Consider the following 17,065-nt stretch of genomic DNA (forward strand, 5'->3'; position numbering starts at 1 on the left):
TTTTTTTGATAATCTTAAATATATAGTTTTAATTTTTATTTCTTAGTTTTTATATTCAGTAACATTTTTTTCTTAGTTTTTGCTAGCATACTCATTTGACTTGAGTTTTGAAAAATATGAAATTATTTTTTTTATAAATAAAATAAATACATTTAGTAAATTTTTCTTTTTTAATTAAAAAAAAAAGTCGTTTGATTTTGAGACTCGTATATATATATATATAATGCTTAATTATTTATATATATTGTTTAATAACACATCGATTCCGTAGAGTAACTATTTGCTTATTTTAATGAGTAGTCAAAATTATAGCTTATCTTATTTCATTCAATTTATACTATTTGATAATGTATCAATCTCTTAGAATAACTAATTTGATCGTTTTAATGGATAGACAAAACTAACTCATTATCTTCTTTCATTCAATAAAAATTATTATAAAAACTTATTTGATTTAATTCTAAAAATGACTACTGATTCGTTAAAAAAACTTAAAATCAATTAATTATATATGTTAAAAATATGTATAGACAAATTGTCGTGTGCGTGAGTCTCTACTATAAATTAAACCTCTTCCTAGCATAATCAATATCATTTATGTTTATTGGAGTTAAAATGTATACCTGCATACATACATATATAGATGTTTGGTTGGGTTGTTGGTCACTATAAATGTGGGTGGTTGAAATACAATTTATTATTACTATTCGGAAAGGGTTTAGTACTAAATTTACGAAGGAAAAGCCTAGTAATTAAGAAATGTAGTACTCATCGAGAAACTTTATGATACTCTTCAAGATAATATTGGTCCGACTGATGAGATAAAGAATACATAGATATAGATAAGTAATATAATATAATATAAAATAAATAAAAAATAATGGTTAATATAGTATTTGATTGATAGATTATAGTTATTTGATTTGATTGATTAAAGTTTATATAAAAATGATAAATTACTATTTTGTTCTTTTAAGAATAAAATGAAATATAAGTAATATTATTTATAAAATAAATATAGTAATTTAAATTCAATAATTTGATTGATGTAAGATAAATGATTAATGATTTGATTGATGTAAAATAAATAATTAATAGATGGATAAATAGTATGAAGATAAAAACGAGAGATTAGATAAGAATCAAAAGATAAGTTATATGTACTAATAATACTCGTACCAAATGATGCCTTGAGAGTACACTGAGAAAGTATAAATATCACATGTATTATTGATAAATATGCATTTTTTTAAAAAAAATTATATTTGCTCGGAGTAATATCTCATCTCTCCCTCCTCAAACCAACCATGTTTTACGAACCATACTTGCAAACTCCCAAAACACAATAATTATTATTAGACTTTTAAATGTTTGTTTTATGTTTAGTTATACTTCTTAATTTGTATGTAAAATGCAGATTGTATTTACGTTCTGAAGACTGAAGCCAACACTCACCAAGGTTGTCCAATGACACAACACATGCATATTGTTAAAATAATAGAATAGTAATGCTACACATACAACAAAATATGTATATCATCAATTTGTAGAATACAAAAAATTCAATACAAAAATTCAATTATCAAAATCTCACATTGAATACAAAATATTGTGATATAATAAAAAAATCTCACGATATAATTATTATAAATATCGTTATGCACAAAATTTGTTGCATTATTCAATAATAAAAACATGGACGTAAGTCACGTAACTAAGAAATTCATCGAAATGAGACAAAAATCATTTAGAAAAAGAACGTATGCACCGGTTCACCCCTTAATGTAAGCTCATGAATTCTCCGAATCAAACCGTCTCGTCCAAATTAAATCGTTCATCTTCATTCAAGCAAGCGCAACCTGCATTTTTTTTATAACGACCCTCTTAGAAATTATTATAAATATATACATATAGACACACACACAGAAATAAAGAATAGTAAGAAAAATAATAAATTGGCCTATATAATTCATAATTGGGACGGATGAAAAAGAATGCAAACTAAATAATATATTGGAATGGATGGACAATTATTTTATTTATTAATTTTACCAATCTATTTGTGAGTGAGTGTCACTTCAGAGAGTGAGTAGGCAACATATCAAAATTCATCAATAAATACATTAATTATTTTCAATATTTTTTTATATTTATTAATAAAATATTAAATAAAAATTAGAAATAAAAAATTATTTTTAAAATTTAATATGTTTGGAAAAACACACAAAACTAAACAAATGGATAGCTAGCGTTGTTACGCGTTCTTGAAATATTTCTGCAAGTGTTTGATGATTGTTGTTCTGTTTTTATTAGTAAAATGTAAAACTTATTGATCTTCTGGAAGTTAATGCAGACTTTGGTTTTTCCATTAAAAAAAATTCGCATGGAGTTTTTTTTTTTTAAAAAAAATACGTCCGCAAGTTTGTTTTTTAAAAGAAAAAAATAAAGAAAAGAAAAACCTACGACAATACAAAAAACGATGTATTTATTACTAAATATAGTATGAGTGAAATCCCATGCTTTTTTTACTTCCAAATTTGAGAAACTTATTATAATTGACACGTCCTCAATTATTTATTTTTCATAACCTCTTAATAAATTACGACATTATTTTGTCCCTTCAACTTTTTAATAATTTAGAAGATAAAATAATATATATATATATATATATAATAACTTATCATTTATTAAAAATTTTATTTAAATAGTGGATTTTGTTCATTTGGTATCTGTAATTACTCGATGTATTATTTTTGTTTCAACAAACTATGTTTAATGTCAACACTTGACTTCGTTGCACAATAGCTTTCATAATTCTGTCACCAATGATTTCCAAAGCTAACTTAATTAAGGTCCTATCATCATTTCACTTTAATGCAAAAAACAGAATTTAATTAACATTACTAGTGATAAAGCATATTAAAGTTTCATGTGCATGATTATTTGAAAAACATATTATTTAATTAAACTTGTATTTAAAAACAAACAAATCGACCTGAACCGAACCACAACTCACTAAAACTCATCGATCGGCGAAGTGAGTCCGACATTTGGACAATTTGGAAAAAAATCATAGTAACAACGAAATGGAGTGAGTCTTCCTACTTTGACAATTCTAATAATCATAACATTTCACAAAACATAAAGGAAATTGAATTGTTAAAAGTTGAGGAAAATACTTTTCAACCGAATGTTTTAAATGTAGCAGCTACCAACAACCAACTGTAACTCTAGCTAGGTCCCTGACAGTTGCATCATAAAAAGGGTTTAGTACATGCCACCCGCAGGACATTATTCGGGTGATGTGTAATCTCATTATTGGTCAAAATTAGTGGATCTTACGTGGGGTCCACTGATTTTAATCAATCATGAGCCGCTAAGTCACCCGCAGGGCACTACCCTGCGGGTAGCATCTACTCAACCCATAAAAAGTTCAGTAGACTACAAAAAGGCATAGAGATTAATTAATATTGATTAATTTTCGGGAAAAAAAACCCATTAATTATTACTTAGAAAAAATGGGAATGATAAATATTAAAAATAAAAATTTAATCACAACATAAATATGATTTAGAGACTATTGCGAAGAACATACGGATTTATAAAAATACCAAAAAATTGTCTCTTATTTAACTCAATCAATAAAAATATATTATTTTTTATGTTAAAAATATTAATTTTTATTGTATATATGAATAGATCGACCTATGAGACCGTCTCACAATATAATTATTCTTATTGTTAAAAAAACATCACCGAATTAATTGATTTAATCAAACTAATCTCGGTAATGATAAATTAATGCTGCGAAACTGTTGTATCATGTATGATTGTTAAAAAAATTTTGAAAAATGAAACTGCTGTATGATTGTTAAAAATTTAAAAATTTATAGTGAACTCGTAATATTTTAACAATATGTATGTAGGGCCCACCATACTATATACATTTAGCAGACTCGTGAAGACCTTTCAAGTTAATAAATCACGAGTAATGAATGAACAAATTGTGGGGGTGGGAAAAAAATTCTTGGCCAAGAATTTGGGATGAATAATGAAAATTGGCTTGAGTTTATTACCCAAAAAAACAAGAAAAAAAAAAGATAAGTAGTGATTGTTTTTGGGTTGACTTAATTGTTCGACGCACATCGAGTAAACCTCCGAACTCACGCAATAGCCTGCAAACTACGCTAGTCAAATAAATCGCATGTACTATTATAGACAAGTCATGTGCGACATATTGATACGAAAATACGTTGATAGAGATAATCTAACTCTTGACCTCTACTCAGACATTCACCTACTCCACCAACTCGATAACCTCGTAAAGTCTCGTTAACAATAATTTTAGACATATAGCTAGATAAAATATTGAAATACTCTCCGAAATTTGTTTCACTCAATCATCATCATTGGGCAATAAAATGTTAGTCGGTGAAGTGAGTAAATAGCCTGGATATACAGAGGAAGAGTTTGTGCGGGATGGCCTTTAAAGTTTGGTGCCTAACTAGCTTAGCCATCAATTGAAATTCAATTTCTCTAACGTTGGGTCACACTCAATTGATTCTTTCTTCTCATATAAAAATATTCTTTCGTTTGTACAATCCATTTTTGGCTTATCTTCTTCTTTACTTTCCACTAGTACTGTTTATGTTTCGGCACGATACTAGCTAGTTTGTGCCTCGACACTCAATTGATCCTCCAAAATTAATTATTTTAAGAAAATTAGTATTGCTTATGGTTACGGCACGATACTAGTTATATATATATATATATATATATATATATATATATATATATATATATAATAGATTCTACCAAAATAATTTCTATTGACTATATCTATTACCTAAAATGTTTAACTTTGTCATACAGACGATCCTTTCTCGTAAATATAATAAAAAATAAAAAATTTTATGTACAAATAATATTTATTTTAATGAGTTGCGTCTGATACAAAATCGACACATGAACTCATCTCAATTCTCAATACAAGTTTTTGTAAAAATGGTAGGTCTCCCTGTGACGATCTCGCGGATATTTATTCTTGAGGTGAGTCCACTCGATTAATATATGGAGTGACAAGTAATATCTATGAGATAAAACTTAATACTTGTCAAAGATTTGAGAGTAGAAAATCTTTATGACAAGAGTGTTTTTTTTTATGTGTTTATATATATATATAATAATAATATTCTAGTATTACGAATCAGCTGCGTACACATCATACCAAAAATCATATACGTGATTCAAATAGGTTGAGTTCAACTTAGCACATGAGTATTACCTCAATGATAGATTTAATGTCCCATGATTTGTCACGTCAACAATATATAATTAATTACATCTATGTGTAAAAATACGAGTCATTGGATACATGATTTGAGTATTACCCATTCAAATACGCAACAAATCAATTTAAAGACTCATTTTATTTTATTTTATCTTATCTTATCAAGTTAAATATTCCATACGTACATAGTTTGGGCTTCAAATATAGATTCCGCAATTAAATGATCATGGGGGTGCGTCGTTTTGGGCCGAACCGACGTTCAATTGGGTTCTCAGCCAACGGGCTAGATTTACCAAGAATGGCGTGTACACGAAATAGCAAGTGATGGTCCAAGTTACCAGCCCCTGCAGACCCATATATATGAAATCAATTTCAAGAAATGTTCCCCAATCAACTTGAATTTTCTGTATGTATTTGCTGTTCTATTGCATACGTACCTGCCCAAATATCTCCACATTTGCTCCGGGATAGTACCAAAGATTGTATAACCTGATCAAATCGAACACGAATCAATCCTATATACGCCATCATTTAATTTGTATTGTATTTATATACACAGTGCATATATATTTGTTAAATGGATCATGTTCTGTTATATATGTGAGTACTAAAGAAATGATGACGTACTTCATGATTGGAATTTCTGCGAGAGGGCAAGCAAAGCCGACTAGAGACGCGAGCGTAAATCCAAGCCGGGTTCTGTCAAGCACCAACCAAGCTAATTCGGCTCCGGCGAATAATAAGTAGGCCTCGATGTTGTCTGCTACTCCGGCTTTGTAAAGCTCAGCGCTTAATTCAATGAACAATACTAGCAATCTGAAAATAAAAATAAAAATAAAAATAAAATAAAAATATTAGCCTGTCAAATTTCGCCCGTTAAGTAGCTAGCTAGGCCTATTGTGAAAGCATTTGGTCCTCCAATTTATTTAATTCTGGATTAATTATGATAAATTGATTTCTTTTACATTTTTTAGCCTTTTTCCCCCACTCGATCTCAATATTTAAGCCAATTTTATTATAATAACACTTAAATTTGAATAATTAAAAAACCAAAAATGTTAATTTCTTTTAATCCCACAAACTAATTTATAAAAGAGAAGACATGAACGCACACTAATGAGGCAGCAACTTTCTGTGGGCTACCTTGGGGTGGGGCTGCAGCTGATGTGAACTTATCATCAAGAAAAAGTTGAAGTAAGCCAATTGTGCAGTAAAACAGTCCAAGCAGAGGAGGAACCTGCCCGCGTACGTAGAACAATCATACATGAACAACAACGATTAATTAGTACTACTCGATCCTCCCTTATATATATAGGTAGTGTTCGAGAAACCACTGTTTATCAGTTTTTTCTTAACAAAATTTCAAAATTTTGTTAAGAAAAAACTAAAAAGTGTTTCCTATAAGTTTTTCCAAATTATGTTTAGCCAGTGATTCTGTTCTATATCATTGGTACAACTTGTACAAGATATTTACACGAACATCTTACACAAAACATGGGATTGCTCCAAATGTAGCATAGAATTACGCATGTCGTCCCAATACAATTAACTCAGACATGCGTATGAAACGTACCCAGATGTTGGTATGAAGAGGGCCGATGTCGATGGCGCCATTCTGGTAGACTACAAGATGCACCCTGGAATGCAAGCCGTCGATCAACGGACCCATAAGGAAACCGCAGCCGAAAAGAGAGAGCGAGAGAGATGGCCAGTGGTAGTAGTTACTTCTTTGGCAGCACTGGATCATAGACGTGGAATATGGTCTCCTTGTGATGAACATGTTGGAATAATTTGATGAGCATTTTGGGAAGCCATTCAACACCAACTGTGTCTGCATCATCGATCTAAATTACAATGTTATTTGGTGAATCTCTCCCACGGATAACAATTACCACACCTTAATTAGCCTCATCCATCCATATCCATATCCATATCCATATCCATAAGGAAGGTTCATGCATGGGTTTACTTACGATTTTGCCCTCTCAATCCAGTTGAACGAGTTTTCAATAAATATGTCAAAATGAGATAGCGGTAAGGGATGAGTCGGCCCAAACCTATCGCAACTCACCAAGACTCAGTAGGGGCGTATGGTATGTATGGGCTTGGGTGGGCTCAAGCCCAGTCAAGACCCCAAATTTTTTTAATATATATATATATATATAGGTGTAGTCCATAATTTTACCAAAGTCCACCTAATTATTTTATATTATCTGAAGTACTCTATTTTGACAATTTAATTATCTCCCCTAAAAAAATAATTTGTTTCTCTTCACTTCACTCCGAAACAGCAGCAGATGGTAAAAACAATTCATCGCGCACTTGTGACTCTCATGACTCATCCATGTAGCTTAAAATTTTAATTTTCCAGCCCCCTCTATTTCAAAATCCTAGCTACGCCCCGACTAAGAGAATAAAAGATCCAAATTAAGCTATTTTTTTAAAGGATAAACAAAGTTTTGATTAAGGGCTCGTTTGGTTTGAGAAACTGAGATGATAAAAGCATTTTAAAAAAAACTTCTCTTAAAATTATTGTGTTTTGTTACAAAAACTATTTTCAAGTGCTTTTTCAAAAAACTAGAATTTTTAGTTTTTTTGAGCTTTTGCTTTTAAATATTTAAAATTTTAAATAAAAGCATTCTTTTAACATTTATTCAAACGTCAAAAACGATTCTACTTTTTTTTAAATAAAAACATTTTAAAAAATTAATGAACTTATTTAAAAGTTTTTTTAAGCTTTCAGCTTTTATATCTAAACTGACCATAAATCAATTGGAAATGAACCTTAGACCAGATTTAATTAGAAATTTCAGTTTGGTTAATTCAAAATTTTGTTTGTTTCTTTTGTTTTTTAATAATTAAAAATAAAGGTCGATGTATTCAATTTTAATTTCGTTATTTTTGTTCATATTATCTCGGGAAAACCCACACCACCACATCATACTCCAACTATCATATATAAAAATGCTAAATTATTTTTATACATGGTCAAGAACTCAAGATCCATTTTCTGTTACATCATTTGTATGTTGTATTGGTATTTTCTTGTTATTTAGGGAAATTCGCCTCTGTTTTTTTTCGCTCTTTGATGGATATTTGTTTACGAAAATATCATTTTTGTATTTTTTTAATTTCACAATTTACTATTTATTTTTGTTGTTTGTTGTTAACAAAAGAGTGCACCTTACTAATTAATATATACTAGATTTGAGAGGGGACTACAACAAATATGCTAATTAACAACACTAAAAAGACAACGGTTTTATACACAAACTGTTGTCTTTTGACCTTCAACAACGGTTTTTACAAAAATCGTTGTCGTTGATCATATTTTAAATAAAAACGACGACGGTGTTTAAAAATCCGTTGTCTTATATTTGTCAAAGACAACGGTTTTTAAAAACCGTTGTCAATGAGCGCGTTTTTTATGATCTACGACAACGGTTTTAATTAACCGTTGTCAATGAGATTTTTTTTGAAGGTATAAGACAACAGATTGTAATCTGTTGTCGTTTTTATTTATTTATTTATTTTTTTTAATATTTTAAAAAATATAATACTATTTTAAAAAATATAATACATATAATATTAACCCATATAGTACTACACTATACGTCTGCCTTAAGAAGATCGAACCAGTGAAACCCAATCCCTAGCCAAACCCTTCGCCCCCTTCAACCCAGCTCACCTCCGGCGCCAATGGATTGCCGAAAAATGGTCGCCCGACCTCTTTGCATCTAGCCCAAGCCTTGGCAACGCCAATCGTGACTTCAATCGTGAGTTTAAAGCTTGGATCGGAGCTTCAGTGTCGCGACTTTCACTGTGTACGTTTCGTTGTTTTCTTCTCTTGCTTCGGGCTCATGTTTCTTGGTATTTTTAGTAGATGTTGAGGGTCTAGATTTATTGTTGTTTGGGTTTTCGGTGAATGTCGAGAAAAGGGTGAAAAACGAGACTCTATTTTGTGTTTTTTTTTTCGGGTTCTTTCATTAGCTCATCTGTTTGGGATTTTTTTTTTTTGGTTCCTTCTTGTTTGGGCACCTCCGAATGTCGAAATGTTCATAGCATAGACGAAGCACATAATATTTGTGCTTTACTCTCATTCAAATTAAGCCAAAAAACTCAGATAAAGAAGCGACACTGAGAAGGAGATATGTAGTTGTCGTTTATGATTCTCTAGGGTTTTCGAATATTTCCCCGAGGCAGTCACGATTTCAATCTACCGTGAGCATTTTCTGAATTTTGTGTGATGAAATGAAATAATTTTAATACGGATTTCTTGCATAACTATTTTTGATTTGTTTTGTTTGCAGGAATTTACAGCGAATCGAGCTACCCCGTTGAGTATATCTACGATAAAGCTGAATCTTTATGTAAGTATGAATAATCAGCTTTGGCATTCTGCTTATCATGTTTTTTTTTATATTAGTTTAGCGATGGTGTTATCTTATTCCTCTTTTGTGCATCTGAAATTCGGCGATGGTTTTACTGCCTAAAATTATGGCTATTTGTTTATTAGTTTAATCTGCATATGGATTTGCAATGTATTCGACAGAGGCTTTTGCATGGACCTTTTTGTCCTTGTATAGTTGATTGGATACTGTACGAAATAAAGGTGGCTTATTGGTTTTTATTTTGGTATATTAAATTTAGAAAGTTTTTGCTGTCAAATTTAATTTATACTTGAGAAACGACCTTGTAAGTACGTAGCCTTTGAGCTATCAATCTCTGTTGGTCTGTCTCGAATGGGGTCGTTGAGGCATGAATGGTTAAGATGAAATATCTGTAAATAAGTATACCTTGCGAAGTGAATGAATATAAGATGTGTATTAGTGAAAGAAGATGAAATGTTAGGCTGCTGACATTAGAAATTGTTGGCTATATGAAAAACCATGAAGGGGTTATTATAACGAAGACATTAGAAGCTAGTATTTTGAAAGTAATCTCATGTTCAAATTATATATATAAATTATAATTATGAGACATTAGTATTTGGTCATGGCATCCGTAAGGTTATCCTCTGTTTTGATGTTTTTCCAGTTTCACTTCTCGTTGGATATTATATGGATCTCTCACAAAGTAAGATTTGACGCATTCATTTTACTGCATTCAATCTAAAAACAAATGTGTGTGTCACATTGAATGCAAAAATAGTTGCTAGAGAACTTAAATAGAAGAAAGGTAATGTAAAAGGATTTTAGTGTAAACAAATGTTTGGAAAACAAATGCTAAGAATCATATAAACAAATGTTTGGAAAAGATAATAATACTTGTGTGTATATCTATATCTTTACTATTTATTAAATTTAAGTACTATATAAAAACCGTGGTGTCTTGGACTGTTTTTTATTTTCCCAAAATTGTCCACTAACCTACCTGCTTTTTGCTAGTATATATATAATTATCTATATTGATCGTTAAAGAAAAATATTATCCATAAGCTTATCTATAAATAGAAGAAAACTTAATGTGAGAGAATTTTAGTGCAAGAACCCCCCCATAAACAAATGCTTAGAAAAGTTTACGTTTTTGCCTACATATATATATATATATACATATAATTATATCTATATTGATCCTTTCGAAAAAAAAATTATCTATAACTTTTTTTATTTATTATTATATTTATTCAAGCCATAAAATTATGTAGTAATATGTTTCCACATATCCACACTGTAGACTGCCGTCTCTGTGTTTCCAAATTGGGTGCAGTCGTATCCAATCAACTATACAAAGTCTAGGCTGCTTAATTTATACTTGAGAAATAAAGGTGGCTTATTGGTTTTTATTTTGATTCCTGCCAAAGTCTAGAAAGAATCCAGACTGCTTAATGGAGAACCTGTTTGGAAAAATTTCCTTTTCTTCTTTTGATAGTACCCTGGAATTTATACTTGTTTAGGTTATGGTCATGGACATAGACATTTTATGCTATTTTTATTGATGACTATAGGGTTTCAACTGATCTGGTTTGACCCTATTTATTTTCCTGTATCTTGTTTGGATACTTTTTTTTTTTAAAACATAATATCGAGAATTTGTATATTAGCTGGCACTGTTTAGGGGGTATCTTATGACATTACCATTCCTTTATGGAGGAGACAGTTTGGTCTAGATTTATCAGTGCCTAGATTTTAATACTGTTGTGACTTCTTTGGCCTGAGCCTGATATCATTGCACATGGTTCAAGTGTCAAACAGGTTAGCTTTTACGATGATGATGTTCGCTATTGGCAACATTCGCGTAATCGTTCTGCTGCTGCTGAAGCTCCATCAGCTGTCAATAATCTAACTTCAGCTTTCAATTCCCCTGCACCATCCACAAAAGGACGTCATTTTCTTGTCATATGCTGTGAGAACAAAGCTATTTTTCTAGATTTGGTGACAATGCGTGGCCGTGATGTGCCAAAGCAAGATTTAGATAACAGATCTCTTATATGGTATGTGTTGAATCTTTATGTTTCTAAGATATGTTCTGATTTTTACATTTGATGGTTTGCTAGCTGTCGTTAACAAATCATTTATATTTCGAATGCAACAGTACTCAAGGTATCCATGAAAGAAAAAGGTGGAAATATTTGCATAAAATAGCAATTATTTCCTGTTGTGTTAGATAACTTCTCTGTGTGTTTTCTTGGCCATAATGGTGCGTGTTCTAAATTGATACAGGATTATTTCCAGCTGTATTAGATAACTTCAGTGCCAATGTCTCTGTGGATGGGAACTGATATGTGAATCTTGCCTGTGGTATACTGCTGGTAAGACAATCCTCTTCTTCATTTCTTATTTTTGATTTTTGAAATATGACCATCAAAAAGTGGTTCTTACTTGGTAAATTCATTTTGTTTGTCGAAAAATATAAATATTTAATTTTTTGTTCTTACTTTGCCATTGAATTCTTTTCACAATTTTTCATTATGTTTCTGGTTGAATATCAAATCATAAAATTTATTTTTCTGAGAAATTCGCTCTTTTTCACTCAAATATTGCAGCTTAGTAGAATCAGTTCTTTCCTTATTTTTCCAGAGTCCGTTGATTGGTGGATTAGATCAATATTTAATGATTTTATTATAAAGATTAGAAAATTAGTGTTAACTGGGATATTTCTTCAACAAACTAGAATGATAAAACATTGATTAATTTTTTTAAGTTTTGAAGGATTAGACTCAGTGCTGGTTGCTTATTTGTATGAGTAATGGACAAAGCTTGGATGTCAAAGAACAGATTATCACATGAATATGAGGTTGTGGTAGAATCTTTTCTGCAATTTGCAATGCAAAATGCCAACGATCCAAATGAAATACCTTGCCCCTGTACAAGATGTGGTAATCTACAGATGAAAGATGTTCGCACTATAAGGGCACATTTGTGTTGTAATGGCATGGATTTAACATATCATACATGGATTTGGCACGGGGAAAGATCTACGGTCAAGAACCCAATGAATGATAGTGATCAAGTAGGACCAGATGAACACAAATATTTTGCAGAGGAAACTATAGATATGGTACATGATGCATATGATATCTATGCTGAGAATCCAAGCCAATTTCATAAGATACTTGAAGATGCCGAGAAACCTTTATACTCTGGATGCACAAAATTTACAAAGTTAACAGCACTTGTGAAATTATTTAATTTGAAAGCAAAATATAGTTGGAGCGATAAAAGTTTCACTGACTTGCTTAGTTTGTTAGGAGAAATGCTTCCTGATCACAATGAATTGCCTTTATCCTACTATGATGCAAAGAAAAGCTTCAGTGCATTTGGAATGAATTATGTGAAAATACATGCTTGCCCTAATGATTGTATCTTGTACCGAAAAGAGTTTGAGGACTTGTCCAATTGTCCTATTTGCGGTATGTCTAGGTGGAAGTTGGGTAATAATTCTGTGGTGAATGAAGGTATTCCTGCAAAGGTTCTTTGGTACTTCCCACCTATTCCAAGATTTCAAAGATTATTTCGGAACAAAGAGGTGTCTAAAGAGTTAACTTGGCATGCTGATAAAAGAATTTGTGATGGATACTTGCGTCATCCAGCTGATTCGCCGGCTTGGAAAGTAGTGGATCACAAATGGCCGGATTTTGCATCGGAGTCAAGAAATCTTAGATTGGCCATATCAGCAGATGGGATCAATCCCCATAGTTTGATGAGTTCTGCATATAGCTGTTGGCCAGTTGTGATGATCACTTACAACCTTCCTCCATGGTTGTGTATGAAGAGAAAATTTATGATGCTGACTTTATTGATTTCTGGACCCAAACAACCTGGAAATGATATTGACGTTTATTTAGCACCTCTAGTTGATGACTTAAAATGCTTATGGGAGATAGGTGTTGATGCGTATGATGCATATCGGAAAGAATATTTCTCGCTCAGAGCTGTCTTACTATGGACAATCAATGATTTTCCTGCTTATGGGAACATGTCAGGTTGTGTTGTGAAAGGATATCAAGCATGCCCTATCTGTGGGGAAGAAACATATTCGACCAGGTTGAAGCATAGTAGAAAAATGTCATATACAGGTCATCGAAGGTTTCTTCCTAGAAATCATCCTTATCGAAGGCAAAAAAAAGCTTTTAATGGGAAACAAGAGTTTAACCCCGCACCAAAACCATTAACTGGGCTTGAAGTGTTGGAAAGAGTTGATAAGATTAACTATCGTTCGGGAAAAATGAGTAGGAAGCTTAAGCGCAAGGAGTTGGAAACAAAATCATGTTGGAAAAGAAAATCTATATTCTTTGAACTAGAGTATTGGAAACATCTACATGTTCGACATGTGCTTGATGTGATGCACATTGAAAAAAATGTTTGTGAAAGTCTTATTGGTACGCTACTTAATGTTCCAGGAAAAACAAAGGATGGGGTAGCCGCTAGACTAGACCTTGTGGAGATGAATGTGAGGACTGATTTGGCACCAAAGATGGAGGAGAATAGAACTTTTTTGCCAGCAGCTTGTTATACACTAAGTAGGGCTGAGAAAAGAAAACTTTGCAATTCTTTGTTTGGAATGAAAGTCCCGACAGGTTACTCCTCTAATGTTAAAAATCTGGTGTCAATGAAGGACTTGAAACTTGTTGGCCTCAAGTCACATGACTACCACACTTTGATGCAACAATTGTTTCCAATCGCCATCCGCGATGTCTTGCCTAAACATGTTAGAGATACTATCATCCGGTTGTGTGGGTTCTTCAATGTTTTATGCAATAAAGTGATAGATGTCTCAAAGTTGGATGGTCTGCAAAGAGAGATTGTTACCCTATTGTGTATGCTTGAAAAATATTTTCCACCATCGTTTTTTGATATAATGGTTCATTTAACTGTCCATCTTGTGCGGGAGGTAAAATTGTGTGGACCTGTTTGGTATAGGCAGATGTACCCATTTGAAAGATTCATGAAGATCTTGAAAGGCTATGTGCGAAATCGCAATCGGCCTGAAGGGTGTATAGCCGAATGTTACGTTGCTGAAGAGGCTGTGGAATTTTGCTCCGACTACATGTCTAATGTTCATACAATTGGGATCCCAACAAGGCATCGCCAATTACAACTTACTAGGCCTTTATCTGGTGCCGTAGTGCACTCCACTAGCCTTGATGAGTTGCATCAAGCGCATCGCTATGTGTTGGAAAATGATGTTGACGTTGATCCATATATCGAGTAATTTCTCTAACTTATTAGTAATTTCTTTCAACTTTTTTGATCTATTGGTTAACATAAACACATTTATTTTTTTTATTAGGGAACACATGACATTTCTGAATGAAAAATTTCCCAATAAAGCTAAGTCCAAAAAGTGGTTACAAGATGAGCACAACCGCGCGTTTGCTAACTGGTTACGTGACCGTGTAAGTGTCATAAGCATTGAAATATAAGTTTTGAAGTTCGTGATAAAATTTATCACATTGTGAAATGTAGGTTGGAAGTGTTGTTGGTCATTCCACCTGTCAAATATCAGAAAGATTGAAGTGGATAGCCCGTGGACCTAGCAATCAAGTGTTAAAGTACTCTAGCTATCTGATTGATGGGGTAACTTATCATACAAAAGAGTGTGATGATACACGAGTTGTTCAAAACTCTGGAGTAAGCTTAATTGCAAAAACAATGCAAGTTGCCAGTGCAAAGGACAAACATCCAGTTGTGTCAGACATGATTTTTTTTGGAGTCATTCAAGAGATATGGGTACTCGATTACCACAAATATCAAGTTCCAATGTTTAAATGTAATTGGGTTGAGAATAATAACGACATTAAAGTTGATGATCTTGGTTTTACGTTGGTGAACTTGAAAAGAGTTGGATTCAAATCTGACTCTTTTATCTTAGCCAGTCAAGCAAAGCAGGTGTTTTATATTGAAGATCCTCAAGATCCTACATGGCATGTTGTACTTACTACTCCTACCAAGGAGTACATTGAATTCATATCTGAGGATGTGTTGGAAAACTCTGTAATTCATTATCAATCTTTTACTAGAGGATTTCTACCAATGGAACCATTGGATGTTGATGAAAAAGATGAAAATGAACCACCATGCATTCGTGAAGATTGTGATGGAACTTGGGTTGACAATGCATAATGTAACCCACTGAAATCCTTTTTTTACTGTTTAGTATATAAATCTCGTTAATCTATTTTCTTTGTATTTTATCTTGAAATTTATAGTTCGTTTTCATTATCACTATTTTTTTCGTTTGCAGGAACTGTCATTGGGGAAACTTGAGGTCTGATTTGGCATTGAATAATCTTCTAATTTCTGGCACTATGGAAGCTCGTGAACAGTTTCGTAAGGGTTATCAAAATGGTAAAGCTGCTGAAAACAATGAGGCAGAACCGGTGGAATCTACTGAGACCGAGATGACAAGAAGTTCTAGAGGACGTACACGTTTGGATAAGGTCGTTAGGCAAAGGGTGCAGGGAGTTAGAAAGGATGTAATGTTCAATAAAACTGGACAGCCAATAGGAGAGTTTGCGGCTGAAATGCAGAGTTATATAGGAGTTCTCGCTCGATAAAAGATTAAGATCAGTTACAAGACTTGGAAGCAAGTTCCAAGTGATTTTAAAGAATTAATATGGGAATCAGTTAATGTAAGTAAGAAGTATTTCACAGTTTAAATAAATTAAATGTTATGTATGGGTTGATATATATTTTTCTTTACAGCTGACATACAATATTAGCCCAAGCTGGAGGAAGGGTTGTTTGCATTCAGCGAATAGTAAGTGGCGGCAATACAAGGCGCATCTAACTGAGAAGTTCATTTTCTCAAAGCTTGATAAACCAGAGGATTTGAAAGAACCGCTGTAGTAACCCAAAAACCATTTTAAGATAATAATATGTTAAACATGATTAAGGGTTGGTATTTAACCAATTTCGGAGTGTTATTGGACTTCAGAAGTAAAATTTGGGCTTTTTAATTTTGGGTCGGATAGTAAGCTCCGATCGGAACGGAAGCTCCGATCCTGGAACGGAAGTTCCGATCTCCAGCTGCCAGCAATGATCGATGACTCAGTCGCGAGTTTTGACAAGTGTCGATCATAGAGCAGATCGGAAGCTCCGATCGTAGATCGGAAGTTCCGATCCTGGCATGGCAGACATGCACGCAATGAGCTGGATCGGAAGCTCCGATCCCGAAATCGAAAGTTCCGATCCTGGCCGAGAAATTTGGCTATAAATAGGGCCGTTCAGAGTTCATTTTCAATTACGAATACCCGAGTTTTCTTCTTCAGTTATATAGTGTGAGATATACACTTGAGGGCCCTATCGGTTATAATAGAGGTTCTGGAATAAC

At 32.5% G+C, this 17,065-nt stretch overlaps 2 protein-coding genes across 3 annotated transcripts; one reads left to right on the forward strand and one right to left on the reverse strand.

Moving 5' to 3' along the window:
* Positions 1 to 5,349: 5,349 nt before the first annotated feature.
* Positions 5,350 to 7,213, reverse strand: LOC140893013 (uncharacterized). Of its 2 annotated transcripts, XM_073302089.1 has the most exons (5): positions 6,864 to 7,213; positions 6,403 to 6,527; positions 5,918 to 6,106; positions 5,728 to 5,779; positions 5,350 to 5,634 (listed from the first exon to the last, which is right to left on the reverse strand). In XM_073302089.1, exons 1-5 carry the CDS (start codon positions 7,128 to 7,130, stop codon positions 5,515 to 5,517), a joined length of 753 nt encoding a protein of 250 aa, XP_073158190.1. In that variant the 5' UTR covers positions 7,131 to 7,213; the 3' UTR covers positions 5,350 to 5,514. The 2 variants fall into 2 exon arrangements, with proteins under 2 accessions (XP_073158190.1, XP_073158191.1); XM_073302090.1 differs by lacking the exon at positions 6,403 to 6,527 and having other exon boundaries at positions 6,864 to 7,003.
* A 5,265-nt stretch (positions 7,214 to 12,478) lies between these two features.
* Positions 12,479 to 16,006, forward strand: LOC140888839 (uncharacterized). The gene is made up of 4 exons (XM_073296543.1): positions 12,479 to 14,940; positions 15,023 to 15,128; positions 15,199 to 15,840; positions 15,977 to 16,006. Exons 1-4 carry the CDS (start codon positions 12,479 to 12,481, stop codon positions 16,004 to 16,006), a joined length of 3,240 nt encoding a protein of 1,079 aa, XP_073152644.1.
* Positions 16,007 to 17,065: the final 1,059 nt, after the last annotated feature.

The sequence above is a fragment of the Henckelia pumila genome, chromosome 3 (genome assembly GCF_033568475.1).
Source record: "Henckelia pumila isolate YLH828 chromosome 3, ASM3356847v2, whole genome shotgun sequence".
NCBI lineage: Eukaryota > Viridiplantae > Streptophyta > Magnoliopsida > Lamiales > Gesneriaceae > Henckelia > Henckelia pumila.

Coding starts and splice junctions, on each gene's coding strand:
- LOC140893013 (XM_073302089.1), bottom strand. CDS start 7,130: ATGATGCAGACACAGTTGGTGTTGAATGGCTTCCCAAAATGCTCATCA. Junction 6,107..6,402: donor AAAGTTGCTGCCTCATTAGT/GTGCGTTCATGT, acceptor TTTTATTTTCAG/ATTGCTAGTATTGTTCATTG. Junction 5,635..5,727: donor ATGTGGAGATATTTGGGCAG/GTACGTATGCAA, acceptor ATGGGTCTGCAG/GGGCTGGTAACTTGGACCAT.
- LOC140888839 (XM_073296543.1), top strand. CDS start 12,479: ATGGACAAAGCTTGGATGTCAAAGAACAGATTATCACATGAATATGAG. Junction 15,129..15,198: donor CTAACTGGTTACGTGACCGT/GTAAGTGTCATA, acceptor TGTGAAATGTAG/GTTGGAAGTGTTGTTGGTCA. Junction 15,841..15,976: donor AAGATTGTGATGGAACTTGG/GTTGACAATGCA, acceptor TTTCGTTTGCAG/GAACTGTCATTGGGGAAACT.